Genomic DNA, 17,580 nt, shown 5'->3' on the forward strand with positions numbered 1-17,580 from the left:
ACAGATGTAGCCCAGACTAGTGCAGTTTTCAGCAAACAGGAGCCCTTGATATTTGCCCCCCCACCAGTGATTATAATTGAACTTCTCCCTTAAGGGGCATATTTATAAAACAGTGAATAGATAGTTATGCCAGCAGATTCCACAGCTTTTTCCACTTTTCCTCTTCTCTGACTATGGTGAACTGTTTTTTTTGCCATTTTATGCATATGCCTCTAAGTTTTATTATTCATAAAATGTAAATGTTACAGTCTAACATTTTCTTTTGAAATGATTATTACCTATAGAAAGACAAACACAACAGGACAAATGATGGATTTAAATTGTATGATCATTTATTCTAAGGAATCTAAAGATTACAATCTCTTGTAAAACATATATCCATTTCTCAGCAATGAAACAATATTAGAATTTTAATACAACAAAATATATATAAAAAATTGTAGGTAAAATTTAACAACAGTTCCTGAACAAATCAAATTCCCAAGTGAAACAGTTTTTATTTACAATAGGTTGGAAAGTTATATATCAATGTGCATAATTTCTTAGTGTATTTAAAGGATCTTCTATCATGAGTCTGTTGAAGAGCTTGGGTTGTTTTCCTCTAAAGTTCCACAAATTCCGATTTCCACATCCACCTTCAGATTCGTTGGCTACAATATAATAAAATTGCAATGCAATGTCCTCCAAAGACTTAACAACATATCATTTATAAAACATTTGCTCTTTTAGAAACATCTGACAATTATTCATCATACAATTACTGCAGTGATATTGGGTTGAAGTAGAAGAAATAAGCAGATATTATGTTTAAAAAAGCACTTGATCCTTCCATCTTTTAATAAAGCAAATGAACTAGCCCATAGAGCTATGTAACTGGCATTTCTGAGGTTAGGAATATTATGTTAGTCCTTCAAACAAAACTAACTGGGTGTTTTCTTGAAAATACCCTTTAGGACCTCTACTCTTTCCTTCTCTTTTATATTTTGTGTCCATTCGATTTCCTTCTGCCTTTCTCTTGTCTTCCAATTTTTCTACTCCCCTCTTTTGTTGTGTCTAAGTAGCGACATTCCTCTTTTGCTTATGTTCTCTAGTGCTTTCTCATTATTCTTAGGAATCAACATGATAAGGGTGGTCCCTAGACATAACTCCATAAAACTCCAGAAAGGATTCCCAGGCCCAGTCTATCCCAGCAAGTGTAGACTTTACTTTTCCTAGTAATTCAGCCTGACATTCCTATGTGGTTCAATGTAGTAGTATGTTGTAAAAGATCAGAGGGTGTAGGTGAGGAATAAGTTCAGAAAAGGGTTTTGTGAGTGGTTGTGTACAAATTTGGGATGAGGTTGTACTGAGGTGTGAATAAGAGAGTATTTGTGATCAAGTGTGTATGAGAGATATATATATATATATATATATATATATATTTATATATATATACTCTCTGATCAGCTAAGGCAGATTCATTTTGTATAAAGATTCTGAGGATTATTTTTCTAGTACAATACAGCTCGTATGCCATGAATAATCTAGGGCAGAGTTAATACATTTCTGTTTGAACACCTACCTGTCGAGGAGATTTCACGAGTGATACAGTACAAAGCCCACAGTTTAACTCATTCTGGGTCAGCAAAATGCGAGTACTTGGCACAAAGCTCCATGAACGTCCAAGGGCTGGTCGAATACTGGCAGCTCCATCTTTAGTTATACTGTTACTTATCTGCAGAACCAATCCAATATATTTAAATCCGGATGCTCGGTCAATAAAGTGTATACAGTTGCAAGATGGACCGCACTATATATATATAGTGAATAGGTAAAGGACCAACAACAATGGGCGTTAACTGGAAGGCTTATGTCCCTTTTAAAAGCATGTTGTAGAACAACTGCATTGGGGGTTTAGAGTCAAAATAATACAAAATACATGTAAGATTTCAGAGACCCTTTAATAAAGAGGTAAGCTGAAATTTTTACCTTACCATAAAAGTGATAAAACAGTGATAAGACCTCTGTATGGGACATGATGCCATGCTACTCACTATTATAACTGCATTTAATTAACCTGTATGCCACTTTAGATTATTTATATATTTGGTTTTAAAAGATTCTATACACTAAAATAGTTTACTGCACTTTACAATGAGTTTCTTGTAATGCACCTAGTCTGCCACTTATTTGCATAACTTTATGTACCATAAAGGCATTTATGTACCATGAACTAAACTGCAAGCAATGCAGGACAAATTAACCTGGACAAAAGGCATTTTGCACAATCACCATCATGTAGACAACTCTACGCAGTATCAGGGGTAGTGACATGCAGGCCACAAAAAGGTCACCTGCCAACTGCCACTAGATATTTCCGCACATCACTGTCAGGGAACAATGGCCAGCCCTGTCCATACTGCCTCTCATAGAGCAAGGGGGTTATTTATCAAAGTCCGATTTTATCTCAACATTTTCTGCTGCAAACTCCAATCAAATCTGGTTGGGTTTTTTACTCTTATTCATTATTAGATTTTCCCGAAAATTTGCTTTGAGTGAAAAAAATCTGATTTTCACAATTTTTTCACCCAAAAACTCATTTTTTTTCTCAGATTTTTCACCCGAAAAAACATTTTTATGTTTTTTGCCCGAAAATTGTAAAAAACCAAGCGCACATCAAAAAATCATCGGGACTTCTCCCATTGACTTACAATATTTGCAACCTTAACAGGTCCGAGATGCCGGATTTTCTGATTCTGACTTTTCCATCCTCGGGGTTTGATAAATTCCGAAAAATTTGTGATCTTTTAAAAGTGCCATTTTATAAAAAAAAAAACAAGAATTTTACGTGATTTTTGCATTCAGATTTTACTAAATAACCCCCCCGAGTGTACACGGTCCTGTTGAGCCCTGTGTCTGCTGCAGCTAAATGATGCGCAAATTAGCTAAACTCACAAGAATTGCAAGATGATAATCGTGTGCCATGGTCTGCAGTTCCCGTGCCAGTTGCATCATAATGGCCATACCTAAATTACAGAAAACACATCTTATTTTAATACATTAGAGGTAAAGAAGAAATAAAAAGCTATAAAAAGTAACTATAACCCGAATATTAACCTGCATTATTATGCTTAGCACAGTTGAATTATTAAGCTAATATAGTGTTAGGGTATCTCTCTGATGATTATCCTGGCAGGTTAAACCATTACTGCTCCAAACTGGCTCTGGTCACCATTTTCCAATCAAAATCCCCTTCTCCACTGGCAGCCACTTCCCAATTTCCAGAAATGCGCTGCTCAACAACACACTTTAGTGACTTTAAGTCAGCAGTTTATTACTTGTAAAGTAAGTCTTCTCATACACTAATCATATATACAGTAATTCCCTGTAAAATCTGCTGGTAATTTTGGCTATGTTCTCTGCCACTGATTTGGGTATGGTATTTTTCCATCCAGCTTATTTAGTCTTCAAAGAAGAAGCTTGGGATGCAAAACTGGTAGTACCAGTAAAATGTATAGAAGAAAACTGACTGTATGTACTGACTGATGTGATCCTTATTATGTAGTTTCAGCAATAAAATGCAAACTAGCCAAAACTGCAACGTTTAAGGTTACATCAAACAACTTTACAGAAAAGGAAGGTGCTTGGAACGAGAAAAGCAACCCCCTACTACATGTATGGGACCTGTTATCCAGAATGCCTGGGACCTGGGGTTTTCCGGATAACAGATCTTTGGATCTTCATACCTTAAGTCTACTAGAAAGTCATGTAAACATTAATAAACCCAATAGGCTGGTTTTGCTTCCAATAAGGATTAATTGTATGGATCAAGTACAAGCTACTGTTTTATTATTACAGAGAAAAAGGAAATCATTTTCAAATATTTGGATAAAATGGAGTCTATGGCAGGCGGCCTTTCTGTAATTTGGAGATTTCTGGATAACGGGTTTCCGGATAACGGATCCTATACCTGTACTAACTTTCAGTTGTGATTAAAGAGATACTGACACCTGAAATTAAACTTTTTTTTACATCTATTATAATATTGGCTTTGCAAGCTACTTCTAACTTTGCCATAAAGTATTTGCATGATGCTTTTACATTACCTGTCTGATGCCCCATGTTCCTGTATGAGGGGGCTGCCATATTTGTGCAGCAGGAGTCCGTTAGCATTAGAAACTGTAACTAACAGGCTGAGATGGGACAGTCAGGTTGGCAAAGTCAGAGTGTCAGAGAGTCAGGCTTAGGAACTTCAACTAACAATTATATACAAAAACAAACCTCTCAGCAAAAAATGATCACCATGACCTATAGGTAACATTTAATGTACATTCATATGCTAAAATTCATTTTTTAGTGTCAGTATCACTTTAACTCCTTTGGCCTGTTTGTGGGTGCATTTTAACACTCAATACAAACACTTTTTTACAGAGAAAAACCTTTGTTTATGGATGTCCAAATGATCAAATAAGGTTTTCCTATAAAAGATAAAGGTCATCTGCCTTTACTCAGGAGCCTCTGTAATTGCCACATGCACAGTACAGTAAAACCGTCTGCACATGTGCCTATCACAGGCTGAAGGGGCAGGCTGAGGCCCTGCATACTTGTGTATGTGTGTGTGTATTGTACAAATGGCACACTTTTACATACCTCAGTTTATGCTTACCTTCTGTGTGCTTTCCTCCAAGCATTGGGTATATTACAGCACAGACAGAATCAATGATTACAAGTCTCAGTGGTTCTCCAGACCTTAGAAGCTGGAAAATATAGACTGCATATATTATTATTTTTATAAAGTTGCATATATACAGGAATAATCCATGCTATAGAAATTAACCTTAAATTAAAAAGATCTTGATTTCTAGGACCATTTACAAGAGATTTTTTATGAATATTTAAAAAAGAAAAAAAATCAATCGTAGTCTGCTGAGACTGCTGGACAGGTGTCCACAGCAGTTTATAATTTTGTGGCAACATTTACTGCAGCACAGTACATATGCTAAAAATAGTAAGACAAACAACCAATTCTCCCTTTCTCCTGAGTCTGTCTAAAGTTACTGCTGACATATAAGGTTAATTCTCGAATGGATGTTTACTGTGTAAATTGATTCTTTGTAATAACTTGTATTCTATATAGTAAGACAGAACAATGCAATTGCAACAGCAGCACACCTTCCAATAAGTTTGTCAGCAATTAGTTTACAAGAGTAAAGATTACAGTTAGTTCAGAATAAAGCTGCCAACTCCATCTTCCCAGCAGTCAGCAGCTTATTGACCATGTATGAGGTTTTTCGGTTGTCCTGTTCAACTATGTATCTGTAAATCAGTCAGATATCAATCGGCACATTGATGCGGTTCTCTCCCAGCAGGTCTTCATGGGTCATTTGTATGAACTGAATGCCCAGATCATGGGGGCTCAAGTCAGGCAACGATCAGTTTGCCAAAGAGACAGATATTTCTGTGTATGGCCAGCTTTAAGCTGTGCTTACATGTTTCTCCAATTTCGGCGTAAACACTGGCAGAGAAAAAAATGCAATCATATGCATTGTCTGGCCATAGCCGCTATAATGGAGGTCATGATAAAATAATATTGGTGAAAGAGACTTTAATTGGTATACAAGCAAGCCTATGGAAGATCAGCTTCCATCTGTTACAATAAACAAACAAGTGCCCTTGTGGGTGCGAAACACGTAAGACGGATGGAGATGCAAGTATACTTGTTTAACTTTGACTAATAAACATATATTTTTTAACTAAAATATTTTGGTCCTGTGGATTCGTTTGAGTGCCAGGCAGCCCTGCGCTTTTTTCGAATTTTCTACAGTGAGAAAAGATCAAAGAAGTGCCATGGAATTTTGTGAAGAATAAAGGAGGGAATGTCAATGACAGGAGGCTGAAGGAGTCTTGGAATAAAAACAGAGGTGTAGACTAATAAGGGATAGAAAATTTATCATAAAATATATTTCTATATTGTCATATTCTGCATAATTACTTGTAAATGTATTCAAACTGTAGCTGTATATGAACATACCTGTTGGGAAATTTTATGTCTAAGGTCCTGGAAGGCATCTAACAATTTGTAAATATCAAACACACGGATCACTTCAATTCTCTGTAGCGATGCCACCTGTACGTCAAAAGAATAGGATGGAGTCCAATAAATAACTATTTTATTCTTTAAAAATAAAATTACAGTTTTCCTGTTATGTAAACTTACCTGCTCATCTTCATTTTCTGTTCTAGACTGTACCAACTGTAGCAGACGAGAAGCTGTCAAACCCCCTGTGGTGTCCACGTAGAGCACAGTTTGTTTTAGACTATATGCCACATTGACTGCAATGCTCTGACACATCTGTTCAAATAAAAATCCTCTTAGTACTGAGGACATTTTTTGAAAAATTAAAAATACCCCATACACCAGTTGTTTTTTTCTTTTATAAAATACGGACTTTTTAATATTTGATCTTCATTCCAACCCTATATTAAGATGAAGTTAGCGTAAATTAGGGATACACCGAATCCAGGATTCGGTTCTGGATTTGGCCTTTTTCAGCAGGATTCGGCCGAATCGAATCTGAATTTGTATATGCAAATTAGGGGCAGGGAGGGAAATTGCGTGACTTTTTGTCACAAAACAAGTAAAAAATGTTTTCTCCTTCCCATCACTAATTTGTATATGCGGATTCGGTTTGGTATTCGGCTGAATCTTTCTCTAGGGATTCGGGGGTTGGGCCAAATCAAAAAAAGTGCATTTGGTGCATCCCTAATGTTAATACAGGCTATATAGAAGGCTCTGATACCAAAAAGCAGTAAAGTTCAGGCAAGAGTTTTCATTTGGACTAGGTGGCAAAACTCATGAAAGTTGCCTGAATTAAAGCTGTCCTATTTAGCAGTTTATAATAGCATAATCAACAATAAATCTGTAATTGTCTTCAAAATGAAATGTATTCAATTTATTTATAAGTTAAATGCATCTGAACAAATCAACCTGAGTCTTTCCACTGCCAGCCGCTCCCGCAATTTCTGTCACTTCTCCTGTATATAGCCCAGAATCTAGGAGAATGTCCAGCCTGTAACCCATAGGAAGGGAAAATATATATTTTCATAAAAATATACTGGAAAAAATGTATCTGCTTAAGAAACCAGTTAAAAAAGTTCAGCTGTACAGGTATCAGGAAAAGTTATGAGCAACAAGAAACACTATAGTCAAATTGTCCCTATCTGACTCTCATCCCTCAGTGGTTTCTGTTTAGAATGGGAAGCACTCAGGAACAGGATCATTCTCCCTAAGAGGACCATATTTGGCATGTGCACATTTAAACTACTTATATACTTGATATTATCATGCTAAAGGGAATGCAATCACAATTAAAGGATAACTAAAGCTCAACTAAAGAAGTAGGCCAGAAATGTTGTACATTATGTTCTAGGCTTCTGTACCAACCCAAGACAACCACAGCCCTTTAGCAGTGAAGATCTGTGTCTCCAAAGATGCCCTAGTAGATTCCAATCTTATTTTCTGCTGATTCACTGCACATGCTCTCTGCTGCTGTCACTTACTGAGCTTAGGGACTGACTCACAATATACAGTATACATAGAATATAAATTTCACAATATATAAGGCTGATTAGTAATTAATACAGATAATTACTACATGCTAGCACAGAAACCAGTGCGATTAGAATCAGAATTTAATAATCAGCCCTGTAGCATCAGCTTATATTACAGGTCAGTCTCATTCTGCTTGATAATTTGTGACAACCCCTAAGCTTAGCTTCTCAACAGCTGCCCAGAGCCCACTGAGCATGTGAGTGTCACAGACACTTTCCAAGGTGGTGACCCCCTGTGACAAGTTTGAAGTCCTTGATCATTGCTGCTATTGACAAGCTGAAACTTTAGGCTGGTGCAATAAGTTCAGTATATAAAACATGGTATTTTTATCCATATTCATTTTTAGGGTTTAGTTTAAGGGAAAGCTTATCCTCAGGAAATATTGATGCTGATCATAGCCTGTGTGAAAGCACACTGGGTTAAGAACACATAATTCAGTATGCTACTCCATTTCTTCTTTAAATCTTATTTTATGAGCCAAATTCACACATTCCCACCACAGACCTGCGGTGAGTACCATATTAGGATTAATAAAGAAGAAGCACAAAGCAAAGTAACACTAAACGTTTCTAAAAATGTTTGCTTATCGGAAGAAAAGAATCTTACTTTCTGTTGGCTGTGGGAAGGATAGCTGTGGAACTCTTAAGTTCTTCATACACATCTGCTCCACTGAAGGGAAATGCAGAGTACTGTGCCAGAAGAACACGCCTCACTGCCATTAATGTCTGAAAATACAGTACAATTTTAAACATTCTTTGCCTGTTAATTTTTATGCTAAAAAGCGGGGAAGTTTTCAGTTTGTCATTCATGCATCACAAGGACAGTGTGACAAAATTGCCTTGCGATTATTTTATTGCTCAAATTGCCTAATGCAGCCCTTCAGTACAGGATCTGAAGCAATCACTGTAGATCTAGGAATGTTGGAATATGAGATGTTTGAGTCAGACTGACTAGCCCCCATAGTAACATAGTAATTTAGGTCCAATTTAAGAACAATTTGTACTCCGTATCTATTTACTATTCATAAAAATATGGGGATTGGTCTTTGTCTGTGATGCAATTAGTTCCTCATTTTCCTTCTTTGCCTTCTAAATTGCTGTTTTACAACACTTGTAGTAGTTATATTCTTTAAAAGAAGCATCTGTCCCCTCTTACTTTAAATTTTAGGTTTGAAATATTTTCTTTCTTATTAGCATCCTTACTTCTGAGTTAATCCACACGGGGTTGTCCTTAACATACTTACAATAGCTTCTTAAATGGGATGTAAAGGCAAAAAAATAAAATCAAATTTTGATGAAAAAGAAATCTATCTCCAATATACTCTCCAAAAAATGTGTGTTTGGCGTATCGGCGCATGCGCAGTTGGCGCAATCTTCCCTAACAACTGCGACCAGAAGATTGCACCAATTTCGCATGTTCCAATACGCCGCTCCCTTCCCAAAGATTACTGAAGAGAAGAAGATGGCGCCCGTGAACTCCGATGCCCTGAATCTGCAAGGGGTAAGTAAAGAGTTAGAGGCATTTGCCCAGGGTAACACCTAGGCTGGGGGGGAGCAGGGAGGGGGGTCTATGTAGGGTATGGGCTAGGGGATATTAATAAAAAGGGTTTAGTTCTCCTTTAAGACTATAAATAAAAAAAGCACTTTGAGTGATAATGTGGCTTACATGCCACATGAATCTAGTGGGATCTTTTAGGACACATTTACCAGGTCATTGGGGTTAGATGGCTTTTTAGCAAGAGAGAAAATACAGGATTATGGAAGATAGATCATAGTACAAGTTGATGCAGGGACTGGTCAGATTGCCATTTTGGAATCAGGAAGGAATTTTTCCCCCTCTGAGGCAAATTGGAAGAGGCTTCAAATAGGGTTTGGATCAACTAGCAGTTATGCAGGTTAAAATAGCAGTTAAAAGGTTAAACTTGATGGACATATTTTTTTTTTCAACCTAACTTACCATGTTACTATCACCACCAACATTTCAGGGGTTTATCCCATTTCGGGCACAAGGGTGATGATGGGGCTCTTGAGGTCCCTTGATTTTTCTAACAAATGGTGGCAAATTGAATCCACTGACTTCTCTGACAATAGCCTAAACACACTAGTGCCAGTACATGCCAAGCAATTTTACCGACATGGCAGTCTGCATTTTGTAACCTTATATAAACATATACAAAGAAAAAAGAAAATGAAAGAACTGGCCCACACAATTGCACCTTCCCATATATAAACTCCGAATTAAATTAGAAGTGTTAAAATTAAAACCTAACCTTTAATAAGCATTTAAAATGAATGTCCAAACAGAAAAATTAAAAAAGCAGTAAGAAGCAGGGAGCTGATTGACCGGTTAAAAGGAGGGTTATTATGAGTGGTGCTAAGCATCAATTTAACCAGTGGTGATTGGTTAATCCTAGTGGGTGTTAGGTATCTTTCATGCAACCACCATACGGTAATCATTTAAAGAGTACCCTTTATAGCACCAACCCCTTCCTCCATTTAGAGATCCCTCCCACAATGAGAAAAAAGGTTAGCCATGTAAAGGAGATAAATAACAAAAGCCGAATGGTGGCCATACATGGGCAGATAAAGCTGCCAATATCGGTCGTTTGGACCGATTTGACAGCTTATCTGCCCGTGTATGGGGGCTTCCGACGGGTCTTCCCGAACGATATCTGGCCACGATATCGATCGGGAAGGTTGGATTTTTACCCGACCGACCCATCGGAGCCGCTTGGCGCATCGTAATTCGATCGTTCGGCCATACGGCCAAACGCTCGAATTACCCCCGATATAGCCACGCAGTTTAGTGGCATATCGGGGAAAGATCCACTCGTTTGGCGATGTCGCCAAACGAGCGGATCTTTGAGTCTATGGCCACCTTAAAGCCTTGGGTAATATGCGAGAAAGGAGAGTATAATCCAAATTAACAAATGGCTGCCTAGCCGTACTGGTAAATACCAGTGGTGGTACCGGTTGGAATTCAAAGTGCCTCGGGCATATAAAGTTCTAACCCACGGGTCATTCCACCAATTCCAACCCCTTCGCCCTCATAGTACACCACCCGCTCTGTAGTACCCTTCGGTTGTAATGCAGTGTTACTTAGGCACTTAATTCCTGCAATTAGCTAAGGTTCTGGCCCACGGATCATTCTACCAAATCCAACCCCTTCACCCTCATGAGACATCCTCCCGATCCGTATGCCCATTCAGGTCCCTATCAGACGTCCTGCCTAACTGCAAGCTAAAAGGTGCGCCTTTACATGCCAGGCAATTTTACCGACATGGCAGTCTGCATTTTGTAACAAGTAAACATATGCCAAACATCATATGAGAAAGTCACCTAAGATATTTTAAGAATGAATATACACATCACCTTGTATGATAGGGAGCATTTTCGAGCAAGCTCTTCCAAGTCAGAAGCAACTAGATCAATAACTAAAAATTAGAAACAAAATATTTAAAATTAGATTAATTGTCTAACAGAACTCCGTAGTTCATTATGCGTGTGGATATTATGTATGTTACATGCAAAGATTTCCATTGTTCAATCCTGAAGCAGAATTTATTACAAGATATTACTTCTTAGATTACGTCTTAAACTGGCCATAGACGCAAAGATCTGATCATACGAATCTAGGATTCGTACGATTTTCGGACCGTGTGTGGAGAGTCCAGACATTTTTCGTCCAGCGGAGATCAGTCGCTTGGTCGATTGGACAGGTTAAAAGATTTCGGTCGGCTGCCAATAATATCTCTGCATGTATTGCCGATCGTACGATTTACAGTGGGAGACTGTCACCAGCTTTTGTCGGACATAACTTTCCTACGATTGCTGTCAGGGGCAGTACATCGGCTGATCTGTTCTTTTGTACTTTATTTGATCGGAATGGTCAGTGGCAGGTCGGGAGATGGGGAAGTCCGATCGTACGATGATTCGTACGACCGGATCTTTGCGTCGATGGCCAGCTTTAGACTCCCCGTATTGTCTACTTATAATAAGAATGTACTCTGGTGAATTGTTTGTCTGTATATGAAAACTTATGTCTTATATTTGTATTACTTTACTCTGTAAAATACTGATAATATTACAGTGAGTGTTACAATTAGATCTGATACAGAGAAGAGTATATACCAATAAAAATGTCAGAAAGTTCCTGTGTCTTGACTATGAACTTGTTCTATATGAATGACAGCTTCTGAGAGCAATAGTGGCTCAAACAAAGCAAAACTGGCGCCAAAGTACATATACTAATATACAATAGAAAAAAAATATTGAGACCCATAGGCAGAAAAGCACTTTTTTTAGTCTATATTTGTTGATCCTAAAATCTATATTTGCAATAATTGGATTTAAGTCCCTTATTAATAATCCCTTATTGCTCCCAAAGCCCGTGATCATGTGACATACCTTAAAGTTGTTGTTCACCTTTAAATTAGCTTTTAGTATGATGTAGAGTTTGATAGTCTCCAGTTTGCAATTTCAGCAATCCCGTTGCTAAGGTCCAAATTTCCCTAGCAATCATGCAAAGATTTGAATAAGAGACTGTAATATGAATAGGAAAGGGCCTCAATAAAAAGATGAGTAAAAAAAGTAGCATTAACAATAATTGTGTAGCATTAGAGAGCTAATTGAAAACTTGCTTAGAATTAGCCATTCGATGACATAAAAGTTAACTTAAAGGTGAACCACCCCTTTTAAAAAAATAGACTTTGGGGGTAGATCTAGCAGAACACAGTTTTAACTAGACATTGTTAAAGCGACACCATACACTTAAAAACACTTATGCTTAAAAAATAGTACATTAAAAAGAACTTGTGTTGAAATTATTATTATGCCTACTGTTTTAATTTAAAAAAAATCCATATTTTACTATTATATTTGCCATTTAAGGCAAAGACACACATGGAGATTCTGAGAGATTAGTCGCACAGCGACAAATCGCCTCTTCTTTGGGCGACTAATCTCCCCGCAATGCCTTCCCGACGGCTAGAATCGAAATCGTCGGCGGGATGGCACTCAAAGTGATTGGTTTTCCGAAGTTGCCCTAATTTTCCTCGTGAGGCAACTTCAGAAAATGAAGCGATCCGAGTGCCATCACGACGGTGATTTAGATTTTAGCTGGCGGGAAGGCAGTTCGGGCAGATTAGTTGCCCGAATAAGAGGCAATATGTCGCTGGGTGACTAAATCTCCCCGAATTTCCATGTGTGTCTCTGCCCTACGAAAGTAGGACTATGTTTACGGAGTTTAATTAACCTTTCCCTTATAAACAAGATAATCTGTTCAGAGCTTACTATCTACATTTAAACAAACCAACCCCTGCCTGATCTAAACAGCAGCCTTTCAGCAGCTCATTATCAAGGGTTTCTTAGTAGACTAGTAATTATCTTTAAGTCCTATTCATTCAGCTGACGTTGAAAAGGGGTGTATACTTTCACTTTGCAGGGTGCAGCTTGTGACTATTAGGGCTATTCCACACGGGGAGATAGCCTTGCGTTTGCGGTCGCGGCGACAAAGCGCCGCGCCAGTCGCCGCGACCGGCGCAGGCGACAGTTTTGTATGGGCGCCTATGTAAAAACGCCTGTGCTAACCACACGAGGCGATGCGCTTTTCAACAGTCGCCTGAAAATGCCTCGCCAGGCTTTTTCAGGCGACTGTTGAAAAGCGCATCGCCTCGTGTGGTTAGCACAGGCGTTTTTACATAGGCGCCCATACAAAACTGTCGCCTGCGCCGGTCGCAGCGACTGGCGCGGCGCTTTGTCGCCGCGACCGCAAACGCAGGGCTATCTCCCCGCGTGGACTAGCCCTTAGGACCATTATTGACATAGTAAAGATAGCAATAAACTGCTAGCTTTGCTCACAACCTTTAAGAGAGAAAAAAAAACCTGTATCTAACAAAGTGATTTCTGAGGTGAAAGTGCTCATAATTATTACCTGTTTTCACATTGTTAGCTTTAAGTGCAGCAACAATACCAGTTGAGAGTCCTGGACAGAGTCCCTCACGTAAGATCACCATGGTTTCATCTCGCCTGGGTTAACAGAGAGAAAAAATCAATTATTAGATTATTGTACACAGCATTTCATCTGTCAGTTACCCAAGTCTTCGCAAATTAGTGATAACCTGTTTAATTAAATACAGATTTGCTCTTTGAAAAATATATATACTATTTTTGCATCTCTGCAAGGTTATGCCCCCTGTAAGCATTTTTTTTTCCAATCAAAGAGCCCTTTAATAATCATCAGCTGCCCAATGTAAAGGTTGCCATTGGTCTAAAAACATTGACCTAAAACAGTGACCTCAAAAGCAGGTGCTTATTTTTGAATTCCTGGCTTAGAAGTAACTTTTGGTTGCCAGGTGTTCTGCCAAATAGAGCCTCCAGCAGTCTGCCAGTCCACATAGAGACTGTCAGATAGCCAATCAGAGCCCTGCGTTGCATCCTTGGAACATTTTTCATGTTTGTGTTGCTCCCCAACTCTTTTACATTTGAATGTGGCTATGCATACAAAAGTTTGGGGACGTTTCTCACCAATGACAGCACTCAAAATTCTTTTTATGATTAAAATTCGAATTTATTCATTCCATCTTGGGGCAGCATAAGCATGCAAAAGGTTGGGGACTCTGCCACATAAAATTATGTGTACAGTGGTTTTCCAAGACAGTAAGTCAGTGATGAAGACAACAAGATTGGAGTCTAGAAAAAGGCAAGAAAAAAAGATGAAGAGGCTTAAAGGGTTAGTTCACCTTTGAGAACTTTTAGTATGATGTAAGGAGTGATATTTTGAGACAATTTGCAATTGGTTTTCATTTTTTATTATTTACTGTTTTTGAGCTATTTAGCTTTTTATTCAGCAGCTCTTCAGTTTGCAATTTTTAGCAGTCTGGCTGCTAGGGTCCAAATTACCCTAGCAACCATGCACTGATTTGAATAAAAGACTAGAATATGAATAGGAGAGGACCTTACTAGAAAGATGAGAAATAAAAAGTAGCAAGAACAATACATTTGTAGCCTTACAGAGCATTTGCTTTTTAAATGGGGTCAGCAACACCCATTTGCAACCTGGAAAGAGTCAGAAGGAAAAGGCAAATAACTATAAAAAATAAATAATGAAAACTATTGAAAAGTTGCTTAGAATTGGCCATTCTATAACATACTAAAGTTAAGTTAAAGATGAACCACCTCTTTAACAGAGCAGATACAATAAAAGTGCTTTAAAGGGGTGGGTTACCTTTAAGTTTACTTTTAGTATGTTATAGAATGGTCAATTCTAATCAACACTGCCTTCATTTTTTCTTTTTCTTTTTTAATAGTATTTGTCTTCTTCTTCTGACTCTTTCCAGCTTTCACATGGAGGTCACTGACCTCATTTAAAAAAAACCAAATGCTCTGTAAAGGTCCCCATAGACGCGACGATTCTTCTTGCCGAACGACCGATTTTAGGGAAGTCCGACCAATCCTTCGAAATTATCGTGCGGTTAGTGGTATTCGAACGATCGTACATCTTACGATTTTTCGGCCGACATCTGTCGGGAAATTGATCGGCCAGGTCAAAAAATCTTTGTCGGTCCCAGTGCAATCTCTCTATGTTTGCAGGGCCAAGCAGGCAGCTCCCCTTTGTTTTCCTGGCAAATTGGTCTTTTTAGTTGATGGTAAATTCGTATGATCGTACGATCGTTCTGAGAAGATCGTGGTCTCACGATCAGGATCTGATCTTTTAAAAATCTTTACATCTATGGCCAGCTTTAGGTTACAAATGTACTGTTATTGCTACTTTGTATTATATGTTTTATTCAGGCCTCTCCTATTAATATTCCAGTCTCTTATTCAAATCAATGCATGATTGCTAGGGTAATTTTGAACCTATCAACCAGATTGCTGAAATTGCACACTGGAGAGCTGCAGAATAAAAGACTACTGGGAATGATGTGCCAAAGTGCAAACAATACTACCGGCAATGATGTGCCCACAATAATACTGGGAACTGAAAGAATTAATGGGATTATGTGCCAACGTGAATGTAAAATAAAAAAAACAATGATTATGTATATTGCAGGTGGTATTGTGAATGTGTATGTCAGGTGGTTGTGTGTTTGTGTATTGCAGGTGGTTGTGTGTATGTATATTGCAGGTGGTATTGTGAATGTGTATGACAGGTGGTAGTGTGTATTGCAGGTGGTGTCTAGGTCAACATTTTGTATTTAAACCATTTGATTGAAGCGGCATATGATTTACATATGGAGCCCAGCACTGGCTATCTTATCCCAGGTCTGCCATTATTATGTTCCAGTATAGATAGTCCCCCTGCAGTCCTCAACTCCACCATTTCCCCCTCACCTCTTAAAACTCCTTTCGCGTCTAGTTGTGAAGCTTTATGCCATATAAGCCCTGCACCGATACAATCCCACATTCAGAGCTCCCGCTCCCTTCTCTGGATGCCGCACCTCCCCGCAGCTTGAGGAAGTTGTGCTGGTGACAGTCATGTGACAAGATGTGGGCGGAGAATGTGATGTCAGTGAAGGGAGGGTCTAGCTGTGATATCACAACTTCCTCAAAGCCAGTCTTCGGAGGTGCTGCGGCCCATGCTGAGAAGGGAATAGGCGACCTGCATGTTGTAACTCTGGAGGCTCAGGTTTCAGATGCTAGAAAGGTACAGCAATACACAAAGAAGGGCCTGTAAGAGAGGAGTCTGGTGTGAGGGGGAAATGGCGGAGGTAAGGGCTGGGTGGGAGTAAGGGATTCTGTTGGGGGATGCTTTTATGTGCTGTGCTAAGTAGCTGGGAAAGCAAACTGTGATATGAACAGGACTGCTAGGGGAACAGTGAGCTTTGTATGTACAGTGTGGGGGATCAGTGTCACGTGTACAGTGTGGGGGATCAGTGTCATGCACGGGGCTGCTGGGATACAGTATCTTATGTATGGGGACTGTGGCTGCTGGGGGAGTGCAGGCTGAGATGTACAGGACTGCTGTGGGAACTATGTGATGTTAGCTGTTTGTAAACAAACTCTTTGTGCTGACTGCTGAGGAAGGCTGCTGCCATCAACAATATCTCATGTGCAACCTCTCAAATGTTGTTGAACTACAACTGACCACTCACAATTCAAAGTGCTGTCGGTAGCAATTTAACTAAAGGGTGTGGGTGAGACATATGACATAGACAAATGTGTCTAGCAAAATTGAAGGTGTGCTTTATATTGAGCAATATAAATAACTCTGGGTTAGATGATACTCATTAATGATGTGGCATTGATATGGATTGTTTAATTGCTGCTTTGAAAGAGATTATCGGTAGAACAAGTTCTTTTCTTCAGCATTCAGTAGCATGAGTCATTTCAGTGAATTCTGATGTCTGTGTTTATGGTAGAGACTTTCCCAGCATGATGTTTGTCTGCAAGAGACTAGCTAGTAAAATGAAGACAACGTCTGCCCCATTTAGTCAAATTTGCAATAGAATACATTTTTCAGCCTAACCCTTATGGGCTGTTCAAAAATAAATAAATAACATTAGAATTATGTGCAAATGTACACAGTCAACATTTTATATAAAAGAAAAAATGAAAAGTTTAAACCTCTCACCACAGATGCTTTTTGATCTTGCTGGATCTTGTGTTGACAAGACAACATGTAGCATGGCACCGGTCAAGAGGAAACGGAATCATCTAAGAAGCTGTGATGATGGCACACAAGTGGTTAAAATGCCTAAAATGATTTCTCACTCTTAAAGCCCCATGTTATTTTGGGGTGGTACTGTCATGGAATCAGTCTACAAACCCATTATCCAGAAAGCTCTTAAATTGGCAGTTGATTTTCATTTTTTATCATTTGTGGTTTTTGTGTTATTTTGCTTTTTATTCAGCAGTTCTCCAGTTTCCAATTTCAGCAGGGTTCAAGTTACATGCATTGATTTGAATAAGAGACTGGATTATGAACAAGAGAGGAACTGAACGAAAAGATTTTTTACTAAAACGTAGCAATAACAGTAGATTTGTAGCCAG

The 17,580-nt window shown here is 38.7% G+C and overlaps 2 protein-coding genes across 5 annotated transcripts in view; one reads left to right on the forward strand and one right to left on the reverse strand.

Moving 5' to 3' along the window:
• Positions 1-314: 314 nt before the first annotated feature.
• On the reverse strand, positions 315-16,011 carry rad51d.L (RAD51 paralog D L homeolog; the record flags this gene model as incomplete). The annotated part of the gene is given in 11 exon segments (NM_001092890.1): positions 315-650; positions 1,562-1,714; positions 2,935-3,005; positions 4,646-4,736; positions 6,011-6,106; positions 6,197-6,331; positions 6,968-7,049; positions 8,198-8,316; positions 10,963-11,024; positions 13,523-13,617; positions 15,922-16,011. Coding segments are annotated over 10 exon segments (975 nt in total). The 3' UTR covers positions 315-566.
• Positions 16,012-16,086: 75 nt separating this feature from the next.
• Positions 16,087-17,580, forward strand: part of dtx2.L (deltex 2, E3 ubiquitin ligase L homeolog) — a 46,577-nt gene continuing 45,083 nt past the window's right edge. For 2 of the 4 annotated variants that reach the window (XM_018246864.2, XM_018246866.2), the window contains exon 1: positions 16,087-16,234. The gene's annotated coding sequence lies outside the window, so the exon portion shown is untranslated. Of the gene's footprint in view, positions 16,299-17,580 lie in introns of all 4 variants that reach the window. The other 2 variants (XM_018246867.2, XM_018246865.2) reach the window with 2 other exon arrangements.

Source organism: Xenopus laevis, chromosome 2L (genome assembly GCF_017654675.1).
Source record: "Xenopus laevis strain J_2021 chromosome 2L, Xenopus_laevis_v10.1, whole genome shotgun sequence".
Lineage (NCBI taxonomy): Eukaryota > Metazoa > Chordata > Amphibia > Anura > Pipidae > Xenopus > Xenopus laevis.